Below are 14,444 nucleotides of genomic sequence, written 5' to 3'. Positions count from 1 at the left end.
TTATATACATAATACATATGCACAGTACACACCCATATATTATGTAAACAAAAACTTTTATTTTGGATGTGATTAATCGTTTGCCAGCACTACTTTAAATATTCTGGACTCTCAGGTGAGTTTCTCTAAAAATACAGATTATGTTTAGTTGTTATTTCTATGTAATCTTTATCGTTTTTCAGCAGACGCTCTGGTTGCAGACTTTTATTTTGAAGAAAGGCGCTTCCGGAAGTTGTCGAGTTAAGTGTGTTTAGGTAAGGAAGTAAGTTTTTCTTGTAAACAACAGAAAAAGTAGCAGTCTCAAAACTTCATTTAAATGTAGCGTTTTTTAGAAATTAAACGGCATCTTTCTGTTAACTTAGTTTACTCTTGTTTTTTGACCGTTTGTAAGGCTAATTTTATAATAGGTACCGATATCTGTCAGATGTTTCTCAACTGATTAACTCTCAAAACACACTTTCTGCCTAGAAGCGCACTGTTCAGGCATCATATCTAGGTAGGCACTGAGAAGACACCCATGCTGGAAGTGCACTTGGGGGAAGTTTGAAGGGTTATTCATGGATCCAGAGGTGTCTCTCCTGCTGCACTGTGATCCATTACAGCCTCTTGGAGAACAGCACATTCATGTAGACATTTCAGACCGGTACAGTATAAATATCCAGCAATAATATGTTTATGTCATATTAGTTAAACATATTTGTACTTTTAAATATTAAACTGCCACAAAACAGGATTGTAGGACCAGCTAGTGCTGTCAAACTATTAATCGCATCCAGTGTGTTTACATTATTCATACACACGCATACATTTATATGCAAATATATTTTTATATATAACATTTTTCTTAAATATATACATGCATGAGTGTTTATTTATTTATATATACATAATAAATATACACAGTACACATACTATGTGAACAAAAACTTTTATTTTGGATGTGATTAATCGTTTGATAGCAATACTCAATATATATGATGCTACAAAAAATGTCAAAATCTTTGACTTGCTGCAATCCCACACTAGGTTCAATCGGCAGAGTTTTCCTGAAATCGAGCAGCACATTGAGGCTGTATGGAGTGACCGAGTGACCAAAGAACCGTGGCTCTTCAATGGAGCTAAATTCAGATTGCATTCAGCGGTGCTCTCCGTCATGGAAAAAGGACCAGTGGCAGAACAGGCCGTCCAGAACCTAACACACGCACAGCATGGTGAAGGAGACCTAGTAGAAAGTGCTGATAAATCCAAAGATGAGCAATCGTGTGTGCTCACATTACAGTTAGGCCTGACCTGTTATAAAGACTATCTCGGGACTAACTGGTCACGAGAGGCGGGGAGGCTGCAGAGTCACGGACAGAACGAATGCGCAGATCCGCAGGCCTTCCTTGCACAGCCGCTGGGGGTCGGCGCTGTCATGGCCACGGCGGACGGAGACGTCGTCCTGCTGAGGAGAAGTCAGAAAGTGGCAGAGGCTGCAGGCATGTTAGACGTACCTGGAGGTCATCCTGAGCCAAAGGTCAGAAACACTGAGAGCTGCTCATTACTGCCATCATCAGGAGTCCTTTTCTGCTCAACAAGGCCACATTTATTAGTGAAAATGGTATTATGAAATACAGAGGTGGAAAGGTTAGGGTTACTGTAATTGAGTAACTTTGTGTTTTGAAAGTCAGAATTGAGAGAGAAAATGTCGCAATAAAGTTTTTTTTTTTTTTTTTTTCAGTGGCGGAAACGTGCTTCCATAGATAATGACTTTCCATGGCTGATTACTATTTTTTTTTTTTTTTTTAAGTAAATTGCCCAATTCTAATACCAGTTGCCAATTTTTTTTCTTTAAGCAAATTTATTTGTTTATTTACTCTATAATACATAGATTTAATTATTTGCTCTATAATACTTTATATTTCACTGCTGGTTATACTCTGTATAATTGTGTATGTGACATAAAAAAATCTTGAATCTATAACAGGTAAATTGGCTTTAAACCAAAATTTGAAATTAGAGGCAACCACTGCATTTTAATCACGATTCAAACACAGATGTTACACATGCAGCATGAGCAACCCTCTCTGAAGCCCTAAACTGAATCAGATGTTTTGCAAAACACACTCTGAAGTCTAAATCAAATGTTTTGTGATATGCGAAGTTCTGATCTAAATCAAGAGATTTCTGAACTCAAGTCCCGATTTGATTCACGAACCATCATTTCAGATCAGGAGTCGTAGTGCGGATCGCAAATCATTCAATTTGTGAAATGATTTATGAATCCGCTCCGAAGTTCTGATCTAAATCAAATGACTCGCGATATGCGATTCGATCGGAGCGCTTCCAAACACTGAATCATTTTGTGACACAATGGTTTAACTGATTCAGAGTTTCGAAAAGCTCAGTTTCACTCATCACTTTGTGCTTTTAAAGTGAATGGTTCTGCATGACTTGAACTAAAGTCTGTGAATTGTTATTGTGGACTGTTTCAGAATCCATCTGCTGCATTAAATTTATCAAGTCACACTTATAATCTTGCAAAAAAAAAATATAATTCAAATAAAGGCTGTTTTTTTTAACCTTCTATTCATTAAACAGTTTTTTTTTCCACAAAAATATTGGGCAGCACAACTATTTTCAACATTGGTAATAATCAGAAATATTTTTTGATCAGTAAATCAGTATATTAGAATGATTTCTGAAGATCATGTGACACTGAAGACTGCAGTAATGATGCTGAAAATACAGCTTTGATCGCAGGAATAAATTACATTTTACAATATATTCACATAGAAAACATTTATTGTAAATTGTAATAATATTTCACATTTTTTGATCAAACAAAAGCAGCCTTTGTGAGGAGAAGAGACTTATTTCAAACACATTTAAAAATCTTTATTCCAAATGAAATTCAGTAGTATCTGTGTGTGTGTGTAGATGTTGTGTCCAGGCGTCAGTGAGGAGGCCATATGTGCTGATCTCCTGCAGGGTAAGGAGAGAGCCGTCGTTTCAGAGATCTTCTCCTCGGTGTGTGCAGAGATCAGTGATGAGGTGTGTATCTGTGGATTTACATTCGATAGGCGATGCTTCAAACACATACTGGGAAACATTAATGCTACTTTGTCTCATCATCTCTCTTTTTTGTTGTCATTCTTACTCTCATCACAGGTGAACGTTCCCATCAGTTCTCTGAGCAAGCCGTTGTTTATGGGAATTGCGCTGAACCACACTAGTGCAGGACGACCCAGTGCAGAGTTTTATGTCCGGTAAATATCACTCATATGATGTTTAACTCTTCCACATCCACATGATGAGCTGTTAGCTTAAATAACCAGTCATTTATGTGTTATTTACTCTGTGAAGGTGCACTTTGACAACAGAGGAAGTGAGAGATTTCTACAGACATGGAGGTCCAGAGGCCCATGAGTCCACTGAAATACTGTTTCTGAGTCGAGCGGTAAGCGTTTATATAAATACAGACTAATCCACCACAACAAGAGATGATGTTTAGTTTATTCTTACTCTTCTTGTGCTGTTTTTTTCATATAGACATTCTCTTTAGATATGCAAAAAGTGCTACAAAATCATCAAAAACAGAGTACAAATACATAAAACGGAATTTCAATCAATCAATAAAATATTGTATTTCCATGTCATTTTCTTAACTCTATTCTACAGAAAATGTTCCAATTAAACGAGCACTCCCCCCTGTGGTCAGAGATGTGTCCTTCAGCGAAAGGTGCAGTGCTGCTGTATCAGAGGGTGATGCCTGATTGCTGAATTCAGTCAGATACACAACCACCTGGGAATAATTGCACAAGCAGGTCATATAAACATGAGTACAGTAATTACATCATTTAAAGGGATAGTTCACCCAGATATGAACATTTGCTGAAAAATGTGCTTACCCTCAGATCGTAGATGATATAGACGAGTTTCTTAATCAGATTTGGAGCATTGCATCACTTGCTCTTCAATGGGTGCCTTCAGATTGAGAGTCCAAACAGCTGATAAAAACATCACAATAATCCACTCCAGTCCAGACCAGACTTTTTTTCTTTTCTTTTTTCCACTGGAGGAAGTGTTATTGACTAATTTTTGTCTTAAAGATGGAATTGTTTCTTACAAAAACGCATCTTTTCACTTCACAAGATGTTAACTGATGGACTGGAGTGGTGTGGATTATTGTGATGTTTTTATCAGCTGTTTGGACTCTCATTCTGACGGCACCCATTCACTGCAGAGCAAATAATGCAATTTTACATTTCTCCAAATCTGATGAAAAAACATACTCTAAATCTTGAATGGCCTAAGGGTGAGAGCATTTAAATTTCTGGTTAACTCTTTCAATCTGTTTTATTATCTATCAGGGCCAACAGATTATTTTGTCCTGCATACAGTAGTGTTTTGTATAAGGGTCTTGTTTGAAAGGTTGCAAAAACATACATTACAAAAAAATAGTCTTTTTCCCTTTTTGCATACTGGTGGCCATTAAAAGTTTTAATAATTGTCATAATATTTATACAGAATTTCTTGTATTGAATACATGAAGTGTATTTTGCATTTTCTATGGGAATGTATTATTTGTGACAGACTTTAATTTGAAATTTATTCTTGGTGACAGAATTTAAAGAAACAACTTTTTATATTAAATTAATAAAGGTTTAAAAAGAAATGACTAAGACCTTTTAATTTGGTGCAAGAGTCAGTTTGGGATTCTCAGTGAAAGTCTTTTCATGCCAAAACAAGTTAATAAAATATTATGTGGAAAATATTCACTTTATAGTCCCACTATTGATGTATTAATCTGATGAAAACATTTTCAATTCAAATTTATTAGTGCAGTTTCCACAATAAATATGTCAAACTGTTTTACAGAGAATATTCCCCTACAAGCCACAAAGAGCTAAATGTGACAATGGCAAGGAGAAGCTCTGTAGACAGATTTACACACATTTACAAAATGTTCTTGAATGTCTGTAGTGCAAACAAGTAGAGATATTAAGAAATGTCTTCTCTATAGTACACTGTTAATGATAAAATATACGGCTGTTGATGAAATCAATCATGATTCAGTGTTTTTAAAGCAGAATAAAACTGCATCAAATTCAGAACATCCCTAAAAATCCTTGATAATTGTAACAGATGAATATAAACCATCTGTGTATGAGCAGCTCTGACATTCTGAGCAACTGCTTTTGTGTTCCTCCACAGAAGAAAGATGACATCATGATGACATAATGTTCAGTTTTTGGGTTTAACTATCTGTTCAAAACAAACTGCATTCTGGTACTCAAGCTGGCTCCTCATTATAAGCAATGACCTTTGCTAATGAAATTACAGACAGACAGAACCAGCTATTTTTGTAAAGGTGAAGCACTGCTAATCAAAGCATAACATGCTCTGATTGGGGTGTTTTTCCTGCTGCATCACAGTTCTGGGTTTATCAGAACCATTCCAACTAACTCGAATACACACTGCCATAACTCTGGTTTTGCTCAGACAAGCTCCCCTGCAAGAAAAACAAAAATCAATTAATATACATTAACAGACACATTTTTTTTTTCAATTCTATTTTTCAAATGTCCACAGATTGGCACCCATAGATTTTCATACCTGGCCAGTGTACGGTCTGTAATAATTCCTGTATCGTTGTGGGTCACTGCTGCATCCGTAAGAGCAACCGAAGGCAGATGTATGGAAACCCTAAGAGTACAATCCGTCAATATATACAATTCCTGAGTAAAAGTATATATATATATATACTAATAAAATATTACTCTAGTAAAAGTATTAAGTACTCTTTTTTTAAGTACAAAAGTATTTGACTTCTAGTGTCTTTAAAGGGGTCATCGGATGCCCATTTTCCACAAGTTGATATAATTCTTTATGGTCTTAAAGAAGAGTCTATAACATACTTTGATTAAAATTTCTCAATGGTAGTGTAAAAAACACTTTTTACCATGTCAAAATCAGTTCTGTTTTCAGCAAGCTGTTTATAGTCCATGTTGCTTTAAATGCTAATGAGCTCTGCTGACCCCGCCCCTCTCCGTGAAACTGGCTAACTAGCACATTATTAGGAAAGGCAATTTGCAAAGATTCATAAAAACCCTTATACGCACTTCTTCTGTAGGTGAAGCTGGATCACAAATGATTCGTGCGAACATAGACGCATTTAGGCAGATCGGGTAACGTTAATCCTCTGCGTCTTCAGCAGCTCAGATGTCGGGAGTAAATGACGACTACTATGTTCATTATTACATCCAATAACAAAACACCTCAATCGCTTAATTGGAGACATCTCATCTTCCCCTGCACTGGAGTCGACACAATGATGGACTGATGACCTCTCACTCAGGGCGGGTCTAAGATAAGACGGTCTTGTCAATCAACTATCGTGGGAGGGGCCTGCACAGAACTACATCATTCTGATAGGAATCTCAGAACAGCCTGATTTGAGAAAGGGGATTTTAAAATAGGGATTTAAAAAAAAAAAACAATATTATTCTAGGATGGTTGTGTTCACACACTTCCAACACATTTATGTTCAAACAACTTGTAAAGTGGATTTTGCATCCGATGACCCCTTTAAGTATTAAAAGTAAAATGTATGAATCAATGAATGATTATTTTGTAATTTCAACATCTACTACATGCAGGGTTGTCAGGTCTGCGAAACAAAACTATCCCAATTGTGTTTTTTTTAAAAAGTGGACTTAAACAGCTTGCGCTTTTATTGGAGTTGTTGACTGGAGACTCGCTCTGACCAAATCATTTGAATCAGTGAGTTGTTCACATGAGAACAGTTGCAGTCCAATTCACAAATGAATGGTTCAGTGCAATTTGTGAACTGATTTAACAGGTTCATTAAAAAGAATCCACTTGTTCAAGAATTGCACACCGCTATTGCATCTTCATGTCTATCGCAATTTCTTCAGTTCAAAGTAACGAGGAACAACGTGTTTAAGAAATGCAGTGAAGTAAAAAGTATGATACTTTGGAATGTAGTCAAATAAACTAGATACTGATAAAAAATGCTTTGTTACTGCCCACCATTGGATCTGACAGATTTTGTTTTGAATATCTAATCGTGCTTACCTGTGCTCTCTGGGGTGTATAGCATGAGCTGAATGGACCTCCTCTCCATCCTTGGAAAATGAAAAGGCACATGTTCATGGCTTGAAAAGTCAATATCATGCTCTAGGATCAAGATCTCAATGATGCAACAGCAGAAGTGAAATCTGCTCTTCTTACCACAGTGATGAACGGGGCGGTTTTGACTTCCTTGTCTGTGTTTTTTGCGTTTGGGAGGTGTGGGCAGGAGGCGGCGAGCTTCCTCTTTATAATGCGTTAAGAGCTTCAGGGCCTCGTCGGAGCTGAGCTCCACAAACATCACCTGATCCAGATGCTCTCCCTGCTCCGGCAGCGTGAAGCTCGCTGGAAACAGGAGGAGAGAGGAACACAAGTGTTTCATGAGTGTGCAGCTGTAATGTGTCTTCACACTCATGATCGGGTCATTTAAGTCTAACCTTTGGCTTTGAGAAGAGACGTTTCCTGAAGTGCCGTGTCCTCCTGCTCTTGCCGCTGTACAAGACGTCTCCTCCACACCTCATCAGGTGGAAGAACCACCACCGCTCTTCGCTGGTAACCATGGAAACACAGCATCTTGTGTCGCCGGGCAGATGGATAAATGTTGGCCTACGAAAGTGAAAAAGTGAGTGTGCATTTTCTGAACAGGGTTTCTAAACTCAAATGTAAGACTTTTTAAGACCTGCACAAATAAAATTAATACCATGTGAGCGGGGTAAGGCAATGTCTATAATAACATACTAAACTGTAAAATGTCTGTAAAATTTTAACAAAAACAAAGTTTTATAAAATGATACACTTCACATTTCAGCCTTTAAAACACATTAAAAAAAATGAATTGAGTCAAATGTATTAATTTAAACAATGATTATCAATAAATTGTTATATTACTTAAATTACATGTTACTGTTTAGATTTTGATAATGCATTATCTTATCGATCCACCAGTTCACATTTACAGCTCTGCGTGTTTGCAGTGTGGTCTGAACAAAAACAACAGGCTCATTGAAAATGCATTCATTCTCTGCCAGCAGGTGGTGCTTTCAGAATGGCAGAAATATAGCTGTTTTCCTGGTAACAGCAGTAAACAAAGCAGCGCAGCACTGGACTCTGAAACATGCAGCGCTCATGTTTATTTAATGAAATCATAGCCTTTTGAAGTTTAATCATCACATTAAGCCATTTCGCATTTCTTTTCTTACCGTCTCCAAATTTAAGACCTCTTGAACAATTTAAGACTTTCTATGGCCTTAAATTTGATACGACTAAATTGAAGGTTTTTCAGACTTTTTAAGGACCCGTGGGAACCCTGCTGAAGCTCTGGCCCGCCTGACTTCACACGTATTCCTCACTACCTGATCGAGGATGTAGTTCCTCCTCCTGGCTGCAGCTCTTCTGATCAGCTGACTGACGCATTGAGTGGCCTGCTGCAGCATCAGCTCTCTGTGATTGGCTCCAGGAGGCTCCTACAGGACAGGAAAATAAAGAAAACAGATCCACGCTCAATGAGTAACAAAAGAAATGGTAGGGTAGGAATTAAGATTTTACTCATTTCTGTGGCTCTCCCTGACCTGGAAATCATATTTTTCAGGACCGTGGGAACTCTGTACTAGTCAGTATTGTTATTGTTAACTTAAACTACTAAAATAGCTCATTGAAATAATGCTGAATAGTAGTAATGGGAGTTATTTATGTTATCGTCATGGTATCTTATCTTCAAGTTGTGAAATAATGCTAAAATAAAATATTAATAATATAAATATTAACCTTGGCAACTAAAATAAATAGTTTTAAAGTACTAAAAGTGAAACTAATAAATTAAAACTATATATAATATATATATATATATATATATATATTAGAAATGCCAAAAGCATATAAAAATAAAGCTTAAACTGACTGAAAAGATAAAAAATACTATAATGATTCTATATTATAACTAAACTAGTATAATAAGAAATAAACATACCTAATAATAAATAATAAGAAACTATAATAACTGTGTATAAATATGCTAAAATACCATTGGTACTAGTCTGGATCTTTATGGTAAAGGCACATTTACAGCATGATAATATTCATCACAACAAAAACAATTGATACAGTAAACATTTTTAATGTGAATCAACATTCACATGCCAGTAATGCAATTTATTAATTGTTTTGTTCTAATCACTTTTTCAACACGCTTTGATGGAAAAAATGGACAACCAATAAGATTGGTGCTTTTGGTCACATGACCAGAGCTGCTGTGGTTCATAGTTTTACATAAATCTATAACCTGGTGGCATGTGCAAACTAAATAGTCTTGCCAAGTGAAAGTGGGTAAATAAGACGAATCCCAAACTGTATGTGGATGTCGAGCAGCTGCTGTGTTTGGTGTTGACAGCCTTTTGATGAACTCCACATCGACTACAACCATTTGCGGAGCTGCTGTGGTAAGGAATTACAGATCAAACGGAGACAGAGTTATTGTTTTCTGTATTTCTTATCTATAAGCGCCATTGTGGCAGGGAATGCATTAGCAATTTCATCCAGCCCATCTGCGTTTTTCCACACTGATATGAACAAATTACAACCAGACATTGTGTCTATATGATTTCAGTTCCACACAGTAATCTTGATAGATTCTCTCACCCTCATGCAGTTCAAGATGGAGTTTGTACTCAGAAGACTGTAACGTTTCCTTGGGTTCTGGAGCATGTGAGCCTGAGCCCAGTGGGTTTTACCAGAACCCGGCAAACCAACCATCATCAACACCTGAGAGATGAAGAAGACGATCGTGAGAGACCACTTACAGCTTCACAGTAACAACATTCATCTGGGGCTCAACATGCTTGCCTACCTCACATTCACTTTTAGATGCTGTCGGTAAAAGCGCCCGAGTCCTTTGACCGGGAGGAAGCGTGAGCAGCGTGCAGAAACCAGCGGGAAAAGGATGCCAGGGAGTTTCTGGGTCGAGATTGACAGAAACTGAACAGTTTTTACAAAGCACATGGGGAAAGAGGGCTTGACCTCCAAGAGTAGAAGAGTTCAGGTGAAACGCCACTCCAAGAGAACGTCCATTCTTGTGAAATGAAAGCGTCGCTTCTCCTGTCTCACTGATGAACTGGATAAGGAGTAGATATGAAGCGAAAATGAACCTGAATTGAATTAGAGAAATAGTTCACCCCAAAAATGTAAATTTGCTGAAAATGTGCTCACCCTCAGATCATCTGAGATGTAGATGCATTTGTTTCTTCATCAGATTTTGAGAAATGTAAAATTGCATCACTTGCTCAGCAATAGATGCTCTGCAGTGAATGGGTGCCGTCAGAACGAGCGTCCAAACAGCTGATTAAAACATCACAATAATCCACTCCAGTCCATCAGTTAATGTCTTCAGAAGACAAAAGAAACAAATCCATCATCAAGATGTTTTTAACTTCAAACTGTTGCTAATTGCTAAAATACGAGTCCTGTATCATTAATATTGCTTTCATCAGTGAAAAACTGATCTGGTCTGAATCAGGAGAGAAATCTGCACAAATCAAGCACTGTTTACAAGCAAAAACAGCTCTAAACAAATGTGTGTGGATTTTGATGTGAGAGACTTTTTCACTGGAGGAAACTTTATTATGGATCATGGACTCAAATTGTAGCCAGAAACAACAGTTTAAAAGCATTTTGATGGATTTGTTTCTTACAAACATGCAGATTTAGTCTTCTCCAGATGTTAACTGATGGAGTGGTGTGGATTATTGTGATGTTTTTCTCAGCTGTTTGGACTCTCATTCTGACGGCACCCATTCACTGCAGAGCATCCATTAGTGAGCAAGTGATGTAATGCTACATTTCTCCAAATCTGATGAAGAAACAAACTCATCAGTATCTTGGATGGCCTGAGGATGAGTACATTATCAGCACATTTTCATTTTTGCGTGAACTATTTCTTTAAGCCAAGAGCTAAAGTGCATAGTATGCATACTTTCACCTATTTATGTACAATTATTTTTGAAACTTACTGCATAGCAACCGATGACATCTCCTTCTGTGAAAGGCTCAGCAAACACCTCTTCCTTTCCTCCAGTTACTATCCTCCCCCGTCCATCAAAACCATATGACAGCTCCACCTCGCCTGAGAAAACAAAAAGCAAAAAAGATTTCGTTTTTTTAGTTTAATAATATTGATTAAAATATTTTTTGAAAAAAAAAAAGTTTTATTTTTATTTAAAAATTTACATTTTGAAGAAATGTTAGTCTTCTAGCTATGTTATGCCTAATTTATAACAGGATACTCAGCACTTTTTGTTCATTTCTACCATCTTCATAATCATCAAAACCATTCAGTAATATGTTTTATTGTATAATGTTATTTCCACCTAGCTGAAGGCTTGTGTTGTCCACAGACCAGCCCACTCTGAGCACATGTCGATCCGGGTCACAGCTGGTGTCTAACGCAGGAGCTGACAGTCGCTTCACAAACTGGAGACCCAAAAAATAGATAATAAATCACCAGAGGTGCCATTTCATTCATTACTTTTGTTGCTGTACAAAACATTTACTGGATTCAAACCTCAAGTTCACACCTTGGCTTCGAATCCGACCTTCCCTTGACAAAATCCATGGGTCATCCTGCACCCTGACCAAAGAAGAGGGAATTTCTCCCAGAAGAGCGGCTGACCGCTGCTTCCATCAGAGTCCACCTCAAAATGCAGGTCACAGTTATCTGTGAAACACAAACACAGTGTTTCTGAAGACAGGCTTTCATTAAACTTTCATCTTGAATCAAATGACTCATTCAGTATCTGAGGATGTATTGGAGTCGTGATGAATTTACAGGAATCCAATCGAACATCTTCAAAATCTATTTCAGCTTCTTCCTCGGGCTCCGGCAGCAGATCTGGTGTTTTAGCTCTGAGGACAAACAAATCGGGGAGAAAATGTCAGAAATGTTCAAATCTGTTTTGTAAGATCTGTTTAGGGTCAGTAGGACTTTGATACAAACAGTGCTGGGTAGATTGCTTCGAGATTGTAGTCTGTTACTGATTACAAAGTACAATCTGGATACACATTAGGTAGTCTGACTACTTTTTGACCTAACTTGTTTATGACAGAGTGGGATTATATTGAAATAAAAAAGAGAAAACAAAGAGTAAATGAACTGTTATCTGATATTAAAATGTAATATAATCTAATTACATAATCCAGATTACATGTAATTACGTTTTACACAGCACTGGTTACAAAATATTTACATTTTAAATAAATGTTGTTCTTTTGACCTTTATTCATCAAAGATTAATTTCAACATTGATAATAATCAGAAATGTTTCTTGAGCAGCAAATCAGTATATTAGACTGATTTCTGAAGATCATGTGACACTGAAGACTGGAGTAATGATGCTGGAAATTCAGCGTTGCATCACATGAATAAATTATATTTAAAAATATATTCAAATAGAAACCAGTTCCTTTAAATTTCAATAATATTTAGGAATTTTACAAAGAAATGCAGTCTTGGTGACCATGAGCAATTTCCTTAAAAAAAAAAAGTTCTTTGAAATACCTTTAAGTACAAGCTCTTGCAGTTTCTGCAGACTGATAATCAATACCTGTTGTAATGAATGTCCTCTTTGAACTCGTAATAATCTCTGCCTCTCTCCTCACAAGGCCTCTTGAGCTCCCTGCTCTCCTCTGGGGTGGAGTACACTGTCTCCGGTCCATCTGACAGTCTATGGAGCGCTGCAGGAGAGAACAGTCATCATATAATCACCTAACTTTGATGTTAGTATATGACCAGCAAAGAGACACTTTATTAATTGTGCTTTAATGATGACTTACACTGCTCTTGCTGCTGCGCTGCTTCTGGCTCTGAAATGGCCAAGACTGATGAAGAGCATCCTGACTCTGCATCTTCCATAGCAGCGGTTGCCAAGGCGACAGGATGCAGATTCGCGGCTGGATGTTGTTGTCTCTGCTCTCCAGATATAACGGCCTCTGCTATGGCTATTGGGGCAGTGCATGAGCACAGCTTAAGTGGGTCAGTCTGTGTACTTTGATCAGTATAAGCAGTCATGCTCTTTTTAGGAGGACCGATGCACACTGGAGACCGCGTCCTAACGCACTGCTCAGATTCCTGGGAGTGAGACTTCGACGGCTCTTCTGCTGGCTCTATACTCGTCGTTTCACTACCATCTCCCCTTCTGATGGGTTCAACACCGGCCTCAATCGCAGAGATCAGCCTAACCACCAGCTCGGCCTTCAGGCCTCTCGAGTCCAGTCCTCGCTCCGTTAACATCGCACGCAACTCGGCCACTTTCAGCCTTTTCACTTCCGCTAACAACATTTCCAACAACAGCTGTCAATTCCACGTTAAAACTAAAAAGTTTACAAACGCTGTATCTTGTTATTTAGTGACTGTTGGCCAGTTAGGCGCACTCTTCAAACTTTTGGGGAATTTTCTCACTCTTACCTACAAAAACACACGACGACCCGCTGGGGAGAATTCAAGAGAGTGGACTGAGCGCTGATTGGCTACCGAGAGGAAGCTGATCGTTGATTGGTTACCAGTAGTGACGTAAACTGACTCTTTTTCGCGAGTCGGTTCTTTCGAACAATTCGTTTCAAAGAACCATTTTTTTTAATGATCCAAATAAAACCTATTTAGATTTTTTATTTATTTAGGGGATACATACAACAGAAATATTGTTTAAAAGAACAATATGTGGCTCAGGTTCATGCAAAGTAATAAAATATATTGGTTGAAAATGTACTCACCGTAAGGCCATCTAAGATTAGGATGAGTTTGTTTCTTCATCAGGTTTGTAGAAATGTGTCTCAGCAGTGGATGCTCTGCAGTGAATGGGTGCCGTCAGAATGAGAGCTGATAAAAACATCTCAATGATAATCCACACCACTCAGTCCATCAATCAAGAGGATTTGTATTTCAGGTGAAAGAAGTGGTTTATATGTTATATATGCTACACAACCAGAATACAAAACAGAATAATATTCTACTAAAATTAGGCCAAAAAGAAAAAACTTAACATAAACATCTTAAAAATTAAACTAGAATAAATAATTGCACACAAGAATGCCAACTTCAAAGAATAAATGACTTGACAGTCATTTATTTCCCATCAATATAATTATTTTAGCAGCTTTCTTCTTAAGTGATGAGCAGAGAGATTCATAAAATACAAATCAATACCAAAAAAATCTAAAATTGGACTCATGCAATCAGTAACTATATATTTGAGAAGATGAAATAGGCCACAGAGAGTTAGCAGAAAACTGTTTAGGGTTGGGATGCAACACAACCCAGAGGCTAACAATAAATGACATTTAGATTGTGTTTTATTACCGTCCACACCTGCCCCTTACAGTAAATG

At 37.5% G+C, this 14,444-nt stretch overlaps 2 protein-coding genes across 3 annotated transcripts; one reads left to right on the top strand and one right to left on the bottom strand.

The window, feature by feature from the left end:
* The first annotated feature begins 221 nt into the window (after window positions 1–221).
* Window positions 222–5,045, top strand: LOC306883708 (uridine diphosphate glucose pyrophosphatase NUDT22-like). Of its 2 annotated transcripts, none has more exons than XM_079439120.1 (7): window positions 222–254; window positions 469–643; window positions 1,027–1,516; window positions 2,920–3,033; window positions 3,151–3,248; window positions 3,346–3,439; window positions 3,661–5,045. In XM_079439120.1, exons 2-7 carry the CDS (start codon window positions 558–560, stop codon window positions 3,760–3,762), a joined length of 984 nt encoding a protein of 327 aa, XP_079295246.1. In that variant the 5' UTR covers window positions 222–254; window positions 469–557; the 3' UTR covers window positions 3,763–5,045. The 2 variants fall into 2 exon arrangements, with proteins under 2 accessions (XP_079295246.1, XP_079295247.1); XM_079439121.1 differs by having other exon boundaries at window positions 238–262; window positions 3,661–4,648.
* Window positions 4,744–13,574, bottom strand: LOC306883707 (heterogeneous nuclear ribonucleoprotein U-like protein 2). Its single transcript, XM_079439119.1, has 14 exons — window positions 12,895–13,574; window positions 12,666–12,795; window positions 11,891–11,967; window positions 11,640–11,779; window positions 11,433–11,535; window positions 11,076–11,188; window positions 9,917–10,180; window positions 9,709–9,831; window positions 8,427–8,537; window positions 7,512–7,680; window positions 7,237–7,419; window positions 7,081–7,130; window positions 5,599–5,688; window positions 4,744–5,494 (listed from the first exon to the last, which is right to left on the bottom strand). The coding sequence occupies exons 1-14, from the start codon at window positions 13,397–13,399 to the stop codon at window positions 5,444–5,446; spliced, it is 2,109 nt and encodes a 702-aa protein (XP_079295245.1). The 5' UTR covers window positions 13,400–13,574; the 3' UTR covers window positions 4,744–5,443.
* Window positions 13,575–14,444: the final 870 nt, after the last annotated feature.

Source organism: Barbus barbus (assembly GCF_936440315.1).
Source record: "Barbus barbus genome assembly, chromosome: 17".
Lineage (NCBI taxonomy): Eukaryota > Metazoa > Chordata > Actinopteri > Cypriniformes > Cyprinidae > Barbus > Barbus barbus.
The sequence above is the reverse complement of the archived record's forward strand: the minus strand, read 5'-3'. Positions and strand labels throughout refer to the sequence as shown.